This window comes from Anticarsia gemmatalis, chromosome 28 (genome assembly GCF_050436995.1).
Source record: "Anticarsia gemmatalis isolate Benzon Research Colony breed Stoneville strain chromosome 28, ilAntGemm2 primary, whole genome shotgun sequence".
Classification (NCBI taxonomy): Eukaryota; Metazoa; Arthropoda; class Insecta; order Lepidoptera; family Erebidae; genus Anticarsia; species Anticarsia gemmatalis.
The window spans coordinates 2,287,529-2,301,720 of record NC_134772.1 but is presented as its reverse complement, the minus strand read 5'-3'; the positions used below and the strand labels follow the sequence as shown (position 1 = coordinate 2,301,720).

Sequence of the window (14,192 nt, the reverse complement as noted above, 5' to 3'; positions counted from 1 at the left end):
CTAATTTCATCAAATTAATTTGGTAGTTCGATGCGTAGAAGATTAACAAACATAAAGCTAGTCTGACTAACTTACGCATTTATGATATTAGCACAAAATGTTTCATGAGAAAACATATGTTATCCACTCCGAATTTGTTTTTTTTACTACTAAGGAATCAAACCCACGACCTCACGTCACAAAAGCAGTGGTGTGGCGACCTTAACCACTGGGCCACCACCCTCTTTCATCGAACTCTCTCTATTTAAGACAAACAAAACTAAAATCTACAATAACAAAATTATTAGTTATTTTGCCAACGGTACCAAGTGACAATGACCTCAATGCACGCACTTTCCTTTTCGTTGCGCCGTGGGATGAGCAGACATTTATGCTACATGTATCCTTTTACGCTTGGCTTTAATATTAATATATTATATAATAACATTGCTTTTTAAAAGAGGTTCACCATATAATATAATTTGCTAGCTGACCCGCGCAACTTCGCTTGCGTCCAATAAGAGAGAATGGGTGAAATTTTTCCCCGTTTTTCTAACATTAATTACTGGTACTGGTTCTCTGCTCCTTTTGGTCGTAGCGTGATGATACATAGCCTATGCCCTTTCTCGGAAATCAAAATATCTACATACTAAATTTCACGCAAATTGGTTCAGTAGTTTAGGCGTGATTGAGTAGCAGACAGACAGACAGACAGACCGACAGAGTTACTTTCGCATTTATAATATTAGTATGGAAGTATGGAAGTATGGACTAGAGGCTGCCCGCGACTTCGTCCGCGTGGAAACGCGTGGAAAATGACTTCACTTGATTTCATTTGAAATATCTAATACTAGCTGACTTCGCTTGAGTCACATAAGAGAGAATGGGTCAAAATTTTCCCCGTTTTTGTAACATTTTTTACTGGTGCTCTGCTCCTATTGGTCGTAGCGTGATGTGAGCGCCTTCCTCAATAAATGGGCTATCTAACATTGAAAGTTTTTTTTAAATCGAACCAGTAGTTCCTAAGATTAGCACGTTCAAACAAACAAACAAACTCTTCAGCTGTATAATATTAGTATAGATTGATTTTTCCCTATTAGTACATAAGTTAGGAAGTTTATTCTTTATATAATAAGTCCTTGCACACATTTAGCTATTTCCTGCTACCACATATGTTAGATCCGGCTCCTTAAAATAGCAGTCGTGATGGTTGCAACCTCAAAAACACTAATTTAGACCTGAGTGTGATAATTTTGCTAAAAAGTTCGGAAATCAATGATATTTTTTGATGTTCCGGTACCCATTAGTAAATAAGACTACTAAAAATGAGGTCAATCAAAGGTCAAAGGGTTCAATTCCCGGGTCAGGCAAGTATTATGTATGTAGTAAATAAATCTAACCCATTAATGTCTCACTGCTGGGCAAGGGTCTCCTCCCGTAATGAGGGAGTAGTTAGGCCTTGAGTCCACCACGCTGGCCAAGTGCGGGTTGGGGATTATTTATGCAGTACTCTTAACTAATTACATGCTAGGAAATAGGACTTTTAACAAACAAACAAATAATCCCAAAAAACGATCAGTAAATATATTTTTTTGTTAGAATGACCCAAAGAGCCAGAATTGACCTTAACTCTTCGGTGTGAGGTCAAATATTTGACACAGAGGTCAATCTGTTTAAAATACAAAGTATGCCCTAGATTGCTGGACCGAAATCGATAAATTTCTAAATGTAACAGGTTAAGTAATCGACCTCTCAATGTTAGGCAAGGGTTCAAGTTGTGTTATAACATAATATAACAATATATTATTCTATTTTCGTTGTTCTATTTTAAACACACAAACACGCAAACGATCTGTGGGTTAAGCAAATCTTGGAGCGGTCATTCCATAGATGGGTGACCGCTTAGTGATATTTGAACTAGGTGTCTTCGTGCTTCGGAGGGCACGTAAAAAGTCGGTCCCAGTTGTTTTCAATTAAGATAACAGTCGGTAAGCCACGTCTAAGGCTTTCGGCGGCTTGAACAACTTTGACACTAGGTTGACCACTAACCATACGATATAGTTATATATACATCTAACGTCAATGCTTCAGGTTCGAATCCCGACTCGTGCAATGAAATAAAATAAAATGTATCGTTACTTATCCATGCATAAGCTTCATCCAAATTCATACACACATGATTTTATTATGTCTCATTGACCCAATGACAATTTGACCTTACATTAGTTGAGTTCTAAAAACCCGGATTGTGTAAAAAAAAACAAATCGGCAGCCATCTTTGATTCCATAATATTGGTGTACAAAATTTATGAAACCAGTTATTTAACAAAAATAAATTGACCTCTCAACTTCTAAGTTACTAGTTTCTACCTGCGACTTTGCCCGCGTGATTATACCAGATTTTAGAAATTTCCCGGGGTAAAAAGTATCCTATATATTAGGTCAGGTTATAAACTATCTGTGAACTAAATTTCATCAAAATCTGTTCAGTAGTTTTTGTGTCAAAGTGTAACAAACATCCATTAAACCATCAAAAAATATGAATTTGTAAGACATAAGACAAGCTCTTGCCAATGACTCCGGGTGGCCTTTTAATAAGCTTTAGTTCTGTCACGGAAAAAACCACGGGCATTTCTATTGTATATTGTGGTACATAAGCTACAACATTGCTAAATTTCATCAAAATCTGTTCAGTAGTTTAAGAGTGATTGTGTAACAAACATACAAAACGTCCGCATTTATGATACTAAGTATAGATTTTATAACCACTTTAACAGACCTAGTGAAACTGGCTACGATTTGTTAAAAAACATACAATAACCAGTTAACTTGACCTGTTAACTCTAAACAAAAAGTTCTACAGCCAATAGTATCGAGAGGTCAAGCTAAATGGCCTACAAACAAATTAAATTTTGCAGTTGTTTTCACAGGAAATTAGATCTTATTTCATTAACGTTAAGGTGTCAAATGGTTTTTGGGTAACCGCAAATAGATTGGCACATGTGACATCGAAGTGACAAAGAATTCTTACGTAATTCGCAGTTTTCACAGAAAATGTTGAAAGTGCGTATTTTAAGTTATTTATCGTATGGTTAGTGGGCCTAGTGTCTAAGCCCCGGTTTCTGAGGTACATTTAGCGGTAGTTTATCTATTCAATAGCGTTTAAACTCATATAAAAAAAACTTTACTGAATAGATAAACTAAAATGTCCTCAGAAACCGGGGATCAGTTGTTCAAATTAGCTTTTGGCATAACTTAACGACTGTTAGGTATCTTAATTGACAACAATCAGGACCGATTTGATGAACGACTCAGTTTAACACTAAGTGATAACCCATCTGTTAATTGTTCGCGATAAGGTTGCTTAACCTACTGATCGCTTACAAGTCTATTAGCGCAAAGCTACAAGAGCCTCAAAAAGAAACTATGGTAAAAATATGACAACCCTAAAAAACTTGTATATTTTCGCGACCATTATTTAGTTAAAACTAATAAATAAATTTATTAAAACTTGTATTGTCTAAAAGCCCATAATTTAATGTTTCAATAGATATAAATTTCATCAAAATCGGCCTAGTATTATCGGAGATATAGACATCAACGCGAACGAATGCCGTAAGCGTAAATTTCACACTCACGGTTCTTAACTCTGTTCAGCTACTGGATATTTTATTACGTATATCTATTGGTATTTTTATAATTGGATGTAATTAAAGTTAAGTAACTGAGGTCGAATTACTGAATAACCTAGACCTTTAGGAGTTTAATTTCTTTTTGAATTAATTTCGGCGTAAATTAAATTGATTGGAATTAGTATTAAAGCTTGGTTTATTTGTACAGAGAAGCACTGTCACATTTTGGATAAAAACTATTTACACAGATAATAACGAGAAGTAATAATGACTACTACGTGGTCGTTAGTTGATGGCCAATGAAGCCTGTGCCGAAACCTTTAGCAATCAATAAAAAATAAAAATCAATAAAATGCATTACAACCTAAAGTCCCTTGTCATTTCAAACCAGTGGTTCCCAACCAGTGGTCCGTGGAAGCCAAAATATGGTCCGCGAATGGTTTTAAAATTAAAAATGTTTCAGGACAATCATTATACTTTATTTTTAATATACTTACAAAGTGGTCCCTGCTAACCAGAATAATATACAAGTGGTCCCGGACTAAGAAAAGGTTGGGAACCCCTGTTTTAGACAGTACACATTCAACGCAAAAGTTTCAAAGTCCCAAATAAAAAATGCAACTACCCGCAAATTCCGGAGTAATTTCATACAATAGATATGAAATGCGATAGTTACAAGTCTTTTTCAAAATCGTTTTTACTCCTAGCAGGACTAAATTTCCTATCTGACAACACCACAAGAAGTCCTAAGAATTGAAGAAAGTTTCCTATTTTATCGTTCACCTAAATACCAAACACAAAAATTGCAAAGATACACTCTTTAGAAAAGTCAAAATATTTTCAAAGAACTCACCTTGAAGAACAGTCTTGCCCCACCCAGTAACGATACACTCCCCAGCGCCATTGTAGTAAGCATCCAAGGTTTCTTCAGCAGAAGGTAGACAAATAGGCCAGATGTTCTTCGCCAGACGAAGGTTCTCACTCAGGACCAATATGGCGGCGTCGTTCTTCAAACTACCAGCTTTGTAGAATGGATGACGAAGGATGTGTTTCACTTGGACAATTTGAAATGGTAGGGGCTCTTCGTCGATTCCGAGCTTCCATTCTCCACCCTTGATGAGGACGTTCTTGGCTTCGAGACTGGAGAGAGAAGGGTAGGTTTAGAATTAAGTGGTTTAAGATTTTGTAAGTACTTTTTTGCTAGGTAGACTGGGAAAAAATGACTTTGGTTTTAAGTCCACCTGTGAGATGCTTTGTATATAAAGTTAAAAATAAATAAACGATATTAGTCTGTAGGTGGTGCAGAGCCACTAAAAAGTTCATTTTAGTTTTTTCCGGGTTTACAATCTTTTTCTGTATTTCCTTTACTTGACAACTTCCGCACTAAGAATTGCTCTTATTTCGCGGGGACTCCACAAACATATAAACAACGGACACAAAGTGCAACCAGACCTGAAACAATTATTTGTGGACCGCTAAAATAATTATTCCGTGTGGGAGTCGAACCCACGATCTCCGTAGCAGATTGGCGACCTAAACCACTGCGCCACGGAGGCAGTCAATTTGACGTACATCGTCAACTGAGATACAATGATAAACTCTCTTCTTCTTCTTCTTCTCTCTTTCTTCTCTCTCGATCGATCTTGTACTACATACCCTTCAACGCAGCTGGCAGAAGTGATGACCACATCAGGGCGAGTGATGACTCCTCCACACAACAGGCTCCTGTTTGTCTGCAGCAGCACCATGGCTTGCCAGGGGATCTCGGCGAAGTCTACTTCCAAGTCCTTGCGGTTACCGTACGGCTTTTGAGGCTAGAAGGGAAATGCAGATTTGAAGGTGGTTTTTTTTGTGATGAAAATATCTTGCATGTCATGTATGAAATAAATAAATATTAATGGACATCTCACACACGGTCATTTGATTCCAAACTAAGCAGAGTTTGTAAACTTGCTTGGTAACCAGATATTTGATAAACATATTTCTAAATACATACTTATATAGATGAATTAACAACCAGGCTCAGAACAGATACTCGTGCTCATCATACAAATACTGGTCCCGGGTGGGATTCGAACCCGCCACACGTGGCGCTCCGGTTATTGCGACGAGGTGACGCAGTGCAGTTAATTAATACATCCACGTTTCGCCATTAACAATGTTAGTCCCATGTAATAGGGGGCGAACCTATAGCCATATACCAGACACTAACAAACTCCGATCTACAGTGGAGAAATCTATACTCTATACTAATATTATATATTATAAATAAATACTAATATAAATAAATACTAATAAAGCTGAAGCTAATATTATAAAGCTGAAGAGTTTGTTTGTTTGTTTGAACGCGCTAATCTCAGGAACTACTGGTCCGATTTGAAAAAATCTTTCAGTGTTAGATAGCCCATTTATTGCGGAAGGCTATAGGCTATATATCATCACGCTACGACCAATAGGAGCAAAGTACCAGTAAAAAATGTTACAAAAACGGGGAAAATTATGGCCCATTCTCTCTTATGTGACGCAACCGAAGTTGCGCGGGTCAGCTAGTATTCTAATATAAAAGAACTTAAAAAAATCAGCTGGGAATCAAACTAAAGATCTTTTGACACTATTCACTACGTCTATAAAATTGTACTTAGTTAAAATAACGTGACGATACAAGGTTAAATTGCGGAAACATTTCACAACACCATATATAAGATGACATTTAAAATTTTATACACACTGTAGCATTTGAAACTTTAATTAACTAATGATAGATTATGTTAAGCAATCGTTAATTAAATTGATAGATGATGTTGTGATCTGTTGAGCGTCTCACGTTCGAATCTCGAGTCGAGCAAGACTTTTTGAGTATTGTATGTAAATGTCGATTAGGAGACGTAAGGTTTGATATCCGGGTTGGTCAAACAATTTTTAGGTTTAGTAGTTTGGTGACATTGGTTTAGACTGCCATTCACGATGTGCTAGGTTCGATTCTCGGTTCGGTAAGTGTCACAATGTCGATTAGATATCAACGTTGATTTCCAAATTGAACTATGTGTTTCGCCATGCCCTGTGTTTAAAGCCTTAGGTTTGATTCCCGACTTCCCTAAACATGTTTGTGAAAAAGTAGAATTTTAATAGTTTTATATTGGAATCGAACCCAAGACTTTTTCGTGCAACAGAAGTAGAGTCACAGGGACCATATAATTAGTGTCCATGAGTTCTTTATAAAGTCCCCAAATATGACCTCTGGTCTATAACCTTATGACCTTTGCTAATCTTGCTTAATTTATCAGTATAGATAAAACGAGCTGTCTTACTTGTTACATCATTATATGTTTAGCCAACAGTGATAAGCCTCAAAGGTTGTCATTTGACCCTAACTGTCAGTAAATTATGTAATATATAATTAATTAACCCTTTTTAAGAAACTGAGGTTTTCTTCGAAAATATTCCAGTACTATTTCTTTTAGAAAAAGGCGATTTAATTTTTTATGTATGTATGTATCTCCACTAACTTTAGATAAATGAACGAAAGCATCTGAATAGAAAACAACAAAAAAAACTACTTTTTTACTCGACTCGAGATTCGAACCCGAGACCGCTCTAATCGTAATATGAACCAACATCTAATGAATAGAAATGACAAACTGTAATAATAAATTGGAACTGACATTTAAACAAAAATAATGGTCAATAATTTTTGACAGGTGACAGTTTTGCAAAAGTTATGAATTTATAATTCTTATGTAATAACTACTTGGACCTATCTCGACCAATCATTTAAATATGAATTATTTATAAATCTGCCGATAGTATATGAGACCGCGCAAGAAGTCTTGGATTCTAATCCCAGGTCGGGCCAAGTCTTTTTTGGCTGGTTTCAATGAAACTGGCCGCCGCAGCTGAGATCGAACAACACGACACTATTTATAGAAATCCTAAAAAATATTATTATTATCTATTAAGATCCAAGCGTATTACGAGACTCCAGGTTTGATTCTCGAGTCGGGTAAAGTGATGTCCCGTTTATTTCTTTATTTATCTTTATTTAAAAGACAACTCCCGCACTAAGAATTGCTCTTGTGTCGCGGGGACTTTTACAAACTTACAAACATACAAACAACGGACACAAAGCACAACCAGACCCGAAGCAATTATTTGTGGATCGCACAAATAATTGCTCCGTGTGGGAATCGAACCCACGACCTCCCGTTGCAGTGGTATCGGCGTGGCGACCTAAACCACTGCGCCACGGAGGCAGACTATTTAGTTGCTATCGATTTAGTCCACATTATTTTTACAAGAATTGTAATCAATATCAAAGTACCGGGTATATGGGGCTCGCCCCCTATTATATAGATACCAAAAGCATATGACTAAAACCTAATATTTCTTACCAATGGGAATCGAATGTCCTACATCGAATTCTTTAGGCCAACATGAAATTAAAAACATCTTATAAAAAAATAATAAGAAAAAATACTCACATTCAAAACACCACATTGTCCAGATCCACTGTATCTAGTCAAGAACACCCTCTGGACAGTCTGACTGACTTCTTCTCCCTGGCCTTGCACCAACGCCTGGCCTTGCCCTTGCAGCAGAGTCTGGCCTTGTCCGAAGCCAAAACCAAGACCACCTCCTTGTGTGACACCGAATCCAGTTCCTTGTCTAATACCAGTTCCTTGGCCCTGTCTGATGAAGGAGCCTCCTCCTTGCTGGACTCCGAAGCCTCCTCCTTGTTGGACTCCAAATCCAGCTCCCTGGGAGACAGCACCACCTCCTTGCGTGACTCCGAATCCAGCGCCTTGGCTGACAGCTGATCCACCACCCTGGGTCAAACCGAAGCCAGCTCCCTGAGACACAGCTGAGCCGCCTCCCTGGTTCACTCTGAACCCAGAACCTTGACTAACAGCGGTTCCCTGACCCCTCGATACTAAACTTCCAGCGCCTTGGGTAACAGCGAAACCTTCGCCAACTCTAGTTCCTTGGCCAACTCCAAATTGACCCTGGCTTCCGTACTGTCCTTGCCCCTGGGTAACGGCAAATCCTTGTCCTTGCCTTACACCGCTACCCTGTCCTTGCGATACTCCGATTCCACCTCCCTGGGAAACTGCGAACCCAGATCCTTGGGTCACACCAACTCCTTGTCCTCTCTGGACGCCAAATCCTTGTCCCTGAATGACAGCAGTACCCTGGTCTTGTCTTGTTCCGAAGCCTTGTGTGACTGCTGTTCCTCTCTCCTGGGAGACTGTTTGGCCTACACCCTGGGTGACTCCAAATCCTTGCCCTCTGTTGATACCAACGCCAGCTCCTTGTCTGATGACCTGACCAGCGCCTTGGTTGACGGCAAAACCTGATCCTTGGGAAGTCTGGACACCCTGATAGGAACAAAATTATATTTTTGAACAACTGGACGAAGAATTTTCTCAATTAAAATGTACGTAGCAAATGCTTAAATAGTGTTAATTTCTTCTATTATGTAGGAATTTGTAATTAACATAGACTATGATAACAACAAAAATACATAGCAAATGACGTCATATGCTCGCATTTCTAACTTCCACTTCATTTAAGTGCTAATAATATATAATAGAATACGGAAATTAACGCGAACACGCATTTTACCTTAAAATGCCTAACGTTTCGGCGCAGGTTGCACTCGCCGTGGTCGCAGGCTGAGTCAGGTATTTTAAGGTAAAATGCGTCTTCGCGTTAATTCCCGTATTCTACTATACATTAAACATGCAAAAGTTATGAAGTGCTAATAAGTTAAAAAGAGTAGACATTTTTAATTCTGGTTGCTCTTACCTGTCCAAAGCTTCCTTGTCCCTGGTTACTGCCTTGACCAAATGATTGAGAGGTCTGGGAGAATGAAGACCCTTGTCCATATTGACCTGATAGAAAAGAGGAAATTATCTTCTATAGTAATATTATAAAGCTGAAGAGTTTGTTTGTTTGAACGCGCTAATCTCAGGAACTACTGGTCCGATTTAAAAAATTATTTCAGTGTTTTTGAATAATTTATTTGATAGATTAATTGATAGTAAGTACTATCTGTCAAAATTTTAACCGATACTTATCGAAAGGTGATAAATCAGACCATAAGACCTTTTAAAGTTATCCCTACATTCAAAATATTAGGTCGAGGAAAAAGTCTTTTCGCATTTAAAATCTTTTTTCTACACAAAAAAGCTCGATATTTGGGTACCTCACGAGCTCACTGAAAGAAACCTAATGAACCGTGTACTCATTTGTGATTCTTGAAGCCAAAGAGATTTTATTACAAGTTCATACATACTATAATGCAAAAAGACTTTTTCCCCAACCTACTATGACAAAATCTTCCATAAAATCTTTAGTCTTTTCCGTCTACTGCTTCAAAAGACCACGTCTACTCACCTTGGCCTCCTACTCCGAATTGTCCACGTCCAGTATTGGAGTAGCTTCCTTGTCCGAACTGGTTCTTCTGGACGAAAGACGTTGGTGGCGTGCTTGAGGGGAATCCAGGAGTGACCTGGTTAGGTCCTTGAGGAAGGATTGGCTTTGGTGTTGGTCTGTAAAAGAACAGCTAGTTACAAAACAAAGTTAAACAAAGAGTTTGTTCGTTTGTTTGAACGCGCTAATCTCAGGAACTAGTAATGCGATTTGAAAAATTCTTTAAGTATTAGATAGCACATTTATCGAGGAAGGCTATAGGCTATATATCATCACGATACAACCAATAGGAGTAGAGTATTGATGATGAGTGGTAATGTAGACGATACTAGCTGTTTACTTCGATCTTGTACCGCTCGGTCGAAACCTTCGTGTCGTCATCGTCTCCGTGCTTCGCAGGGCACGCAAAAATTCGGTCCCGGTTGTTGTCCATTAAGATAACAGTCGTTAAGCCACGTCAAAGGCCTTCGGGCGACTAAAAAACAACTTTGACACTAGGTTGACTAACTATACGACAAGAAAAAGAAGCAAAGATGACTTACCCAAAGCTATTAGTATTCAGAAGCACTCCACCAGTGACTGGTGACACAGGAGGCCTGGCGGTGACAACAGGACGAGGGTTGTTTGGACTTCCTCTGCTGTCAGGCACGTATTTGCCATCGCCAAAGATATTAGAGTTCCATTTACCCAGCTGGTTGACGGGCCAGGGGTCAGTGTAGAACGGATCACGGCAACACTTGCCGATACGACCGGTTTCTAAGTCTTTGCAGTCCTGATAAAATACATTTTATTACAGATTTCCTAATCTATACTAATATTATAAAGCTGAAGAGTTTGTTTGTTTAAACGCGCTAATCTCAGAAACTACTGGTCCGATTTGAAAAATTCTTTCAGTGTTAGATAGCCCATTCATTGAGGATGGTTATAGGTATGATAAATATATGTATAAAGATTTTTTTCAACAAAGATTTATTGATTTCTCTCCCAAAAACGGAAATTTTAATCTATTATCAATCCCGTTCAGCACATAAACGGGTTTTTAAAAGCAATACTAAAACAGCATAAACAGGAATAGAACTTGTATACTTACAGTAAGTGGTACTCTGTAGGCATCCTGATCCCTGGTCAGAACAACCGTGGTGTTGGAAATGACACCCTCCGCGGTACAGAACTCGATGGGTGTGCATTTTAGAGCGGCGGCGCAACCGGATGGGACGTCAGCTATTGAAAGACATAGGAAGATGAACAACTTGTTTTACTTATAAATCAGAAACTAATCGACATATCGAAGTAATTCTTTCACTAGTATTTTTTTATTTTTAACAGAGAATATGGAATGCTGATAATCAAAATTAGTTAAGATTCTCCATTGAACGAATCATAGACTGTAAATCACAAAGTCCTAAATTGTAAGCTGTGAAACGCAGGTGCATTTCATACAACTTACCCAAGAAAAAAAAATATTCCTTCAAAACTTACTGTTTATCGGTACACGTTGAATTGGGGGCTGAATGGTCTCATCCAAGTATAGTGAACCATCTTTATCGATCGGCACCCTGTTGTCTTTCCTAATAGACTCCGAACCACTCTGTTCTATAGGAGGCAAGTATCCTGGCGCTGAGGTCGATGACACGGGCGGCAAGTAAGTAGGCCTGGGAGTCGTGAATGGCCTTGGCGGGGACACAGGTCTTGGTGTGGTGAAAGGCCGTGGAGTAGTCACAAAAGCAGTCGAAGAAATAACATTGGAGCCACTAGTTGAAGCATCAACAGGAGGCAAGTAAGGAATACCAGGTCCAGAACTTGGACGGAATACTCCATTGTTCTCACTACCAGATGAGAAAGAATCCGTTTCTACGAAGTTCGATTGGCTGGTCGATTTGAAGACTTCATTATTGAAGTTATTGTTGTTGAAACGATTCGGAGTAGGGGCTAAGGTAGACCCGAAACCGGTTCCTACGGTAGATCCCGCGAATTTGTTGGTATTGGAACCGAAACTGGATCCGAATTGAGATTGGGTACCAGAACCAGTGAATTGGTTGGTGTTGGAGCCGAATCCTGATGCTGTAGTGCCTCTGTTAGCAGAAAAACCGGTGTTGGAAGTAGATTGACCAGATCCGAAGCCAGTTGAAGCTCCGAAGCTGTTCTGGTTGGAGCCAGATTGTGAGAAAAGACCAGAGCCTTGGCTACTGGAACCGGAGAAGGTGGCGGAGTCTACTCCAAGGGAACCCTGGTTGACTGGTCCGAGAGACGAGGTTTCCAGACGACAACAGACCTCAGTTCTTGTGTTGCAGTACTGCTTCTGTAACAAAAAGAAAAAACCTGTTAGGATGTTTTGATTTATTTCATGTAACAACTTTGAGGTGTCCATAGCCAGTTGTGTTCATCCGTTTGTAAACGATCAATAAGTTAAGCATCCTATGTAACGGATATTTTATAGATGGGTAAACGTTTAGTGGTATTTGAGTTTGTCGTCCGATAAAAATCCACTGTACCACAAAATATCCTGAATCTCTTCATAGCCAGTTGCGTTCACTGTCTTGAAACGATCATTAGGTTAAGCAACCTTTGTCGTAAATATTTTATAGATGGGTGACCGTTTATTAGTATTGTATAAGTGAACTGTATATTGAACGAGCTTGGTTGTTGCAAGATAACAGTCGTTAAGCCACGTCACAGGCCTTCGGAATTTATCGGCTAAGTATAGAATTTAATTAAATAACTTTAATGCTATCGTAACCAGTGACGTAGTCTCTGCCTACCTTGTTAAGCAAAAGCGTGATATTATGTAAATATGTATAAAGGTCGAACAAGTAACAAATCCTAAGAAATTAAGCAGCACTAAGCCCCGCCTTCGTCATTGACCTTTTAATGAATAAAAATACATCAAAAACGATACTTCCATCAATAAATCATTAGAATTCTATGACATCAACTTTGACGTAGATATTTGATGTTTTGTATCATTAATAATCATGTATGTTTGTTTGTTAAATTTTATATGAGTAATAACTTTTTAATGCGGTTCCGTTTTGTAAGCTTGATGAAAAATGAGTAAAGTCCTTCCTTGTTTTTGTCGTTTTGTAATATAACTTATCGAAAACTAGCTGACCCGCGCAACTTCGCTTGCGTCACATAGGAGAGAATAGGTCACAATTTTCCCCGTTTTTGTAACATTTTTACTGCTGCTCTGCTCCTTTTGGTCGTAGACTGATGATATATAGCCTATGGATAGCCTTCCTCGATAAATAGGCTATATATTACAAAATTCTCTGTAATTTGACTTCTTACTGATTTATTTTTATGTTTATACTGAAAAAATATAAGGTTTAATAACGAAATTTTGGGATTTTTCAGAATCCTCTTTTCAAAAGTTCCAAAATTTTATTACTGTAATTTTCAATCTCCTTCAAAAAGTGTGGAAATTCATAATTATTCTCAATTCAGGATTTATCAAAACAAAATTTACCACAAAATTCAAATACTATATTTGAGTCATATTCATTAAATTGAATTTATAATCTGATTTGAACCTGGGACCTTTTTATATTTCCTTGTCATCAACATTAAATACCGGTTGGATTAGATAATAAATACTAGTTTTTTTATACAAAGAGTATAAATAAATAATTATTTTAATTTGTATTCAATAATGTCAGCCAGGTGCATTTTTATTCAAGTAAGATAACTTTTGTGTGGAGGTCATAATATGACATAAAGTAATTTTAGTATAAATAGGAAATAAATTGGCTTGTCATATCTCAATATTATATTAATATATTGTATTACACAAACTATTGTTTCACCAAATTTCATCAAAATCGGTTCAGCAGAGGTCTCTCTCCGAGGTTTCTGAGATTTTTGTTAAGAATCTCTCACCCCCGGTTTCTGAGTAAATTTAACGGTAGTTTATCTATTCAATAGCGTTTTTTTGTATGATTTTTGACACTATTGAATAGATAAACTACCGCTAAATGTACCTCAGAAACCGAGGGATAGAGATTTCCCGGAGTTAGGGTGTTGAGTGAATTGTACACACACTTGGACACTATAAACAAAGTCCTGCACAGTTGGCTAGTTTCAATTAAACTGGCCACCAAAGCCGTATATCGGCCAATCCTACTAAAATTATAAATGCGAAAGTTTGTGAGTATG

At 38.0% G+C, this 14,192-nt stretch overlaps 2 protein-coding genes across 2 annotated transcripts in view; both read right to left on the bottom strand.

Moving 5' to 3' along the window:
• The window catches only part of LOC142984784 (uncharacterized), a 391,275-nt gene that overhangs the window by 198,924 nt on the left and 178,159 nt on the right, over window positions 1–14,192 (bottom strand). The window lies entirely within an intron of this gene.
• LOC142984921 (uncharacterized) overlaps window positions 1–14,192 on the bottom strand; it is a 78,433-nt gene that overhangs the window by 14,445 nt on the left and 49,796 nt on the right. Inside the window, exons 3-10 of the mRNA XM_076132804.1 lie at window positions 11,520–12,339; window positions 11,131–11,261; window positions 10,583–10,812; window positions 10,005–10,159; window positions 9,414–9,499; window positions 8,090–8,983; window positions 5,268–5,425; window positions 4,465–4,751 (exon numbers count right to left, since the gene is read on the bottom strand). Coding sequence (XP_075988919.1) covers window positions 4,465–4,751; window positions 5,268–5,425; window positions 8,090–8,983; window positions 9,414–9,499; window positions 10,005–10,159; window positions 10,583–10,812; window positions 11,131–11,261; window positions 11,520–12,339 — 2,761 coding nt within the window. The remainder of the gene's footprint in view (window positions 1–4,464; window positions 4,752–5,267; window positions 5,426–8,089; window positions 8,984–9,413; window positions 9,500–10,004; window positions 10,160–10,582; window positions 10,813–11,130; window positions 11,262–11,519; window positions 12,340–14,192) is intronic.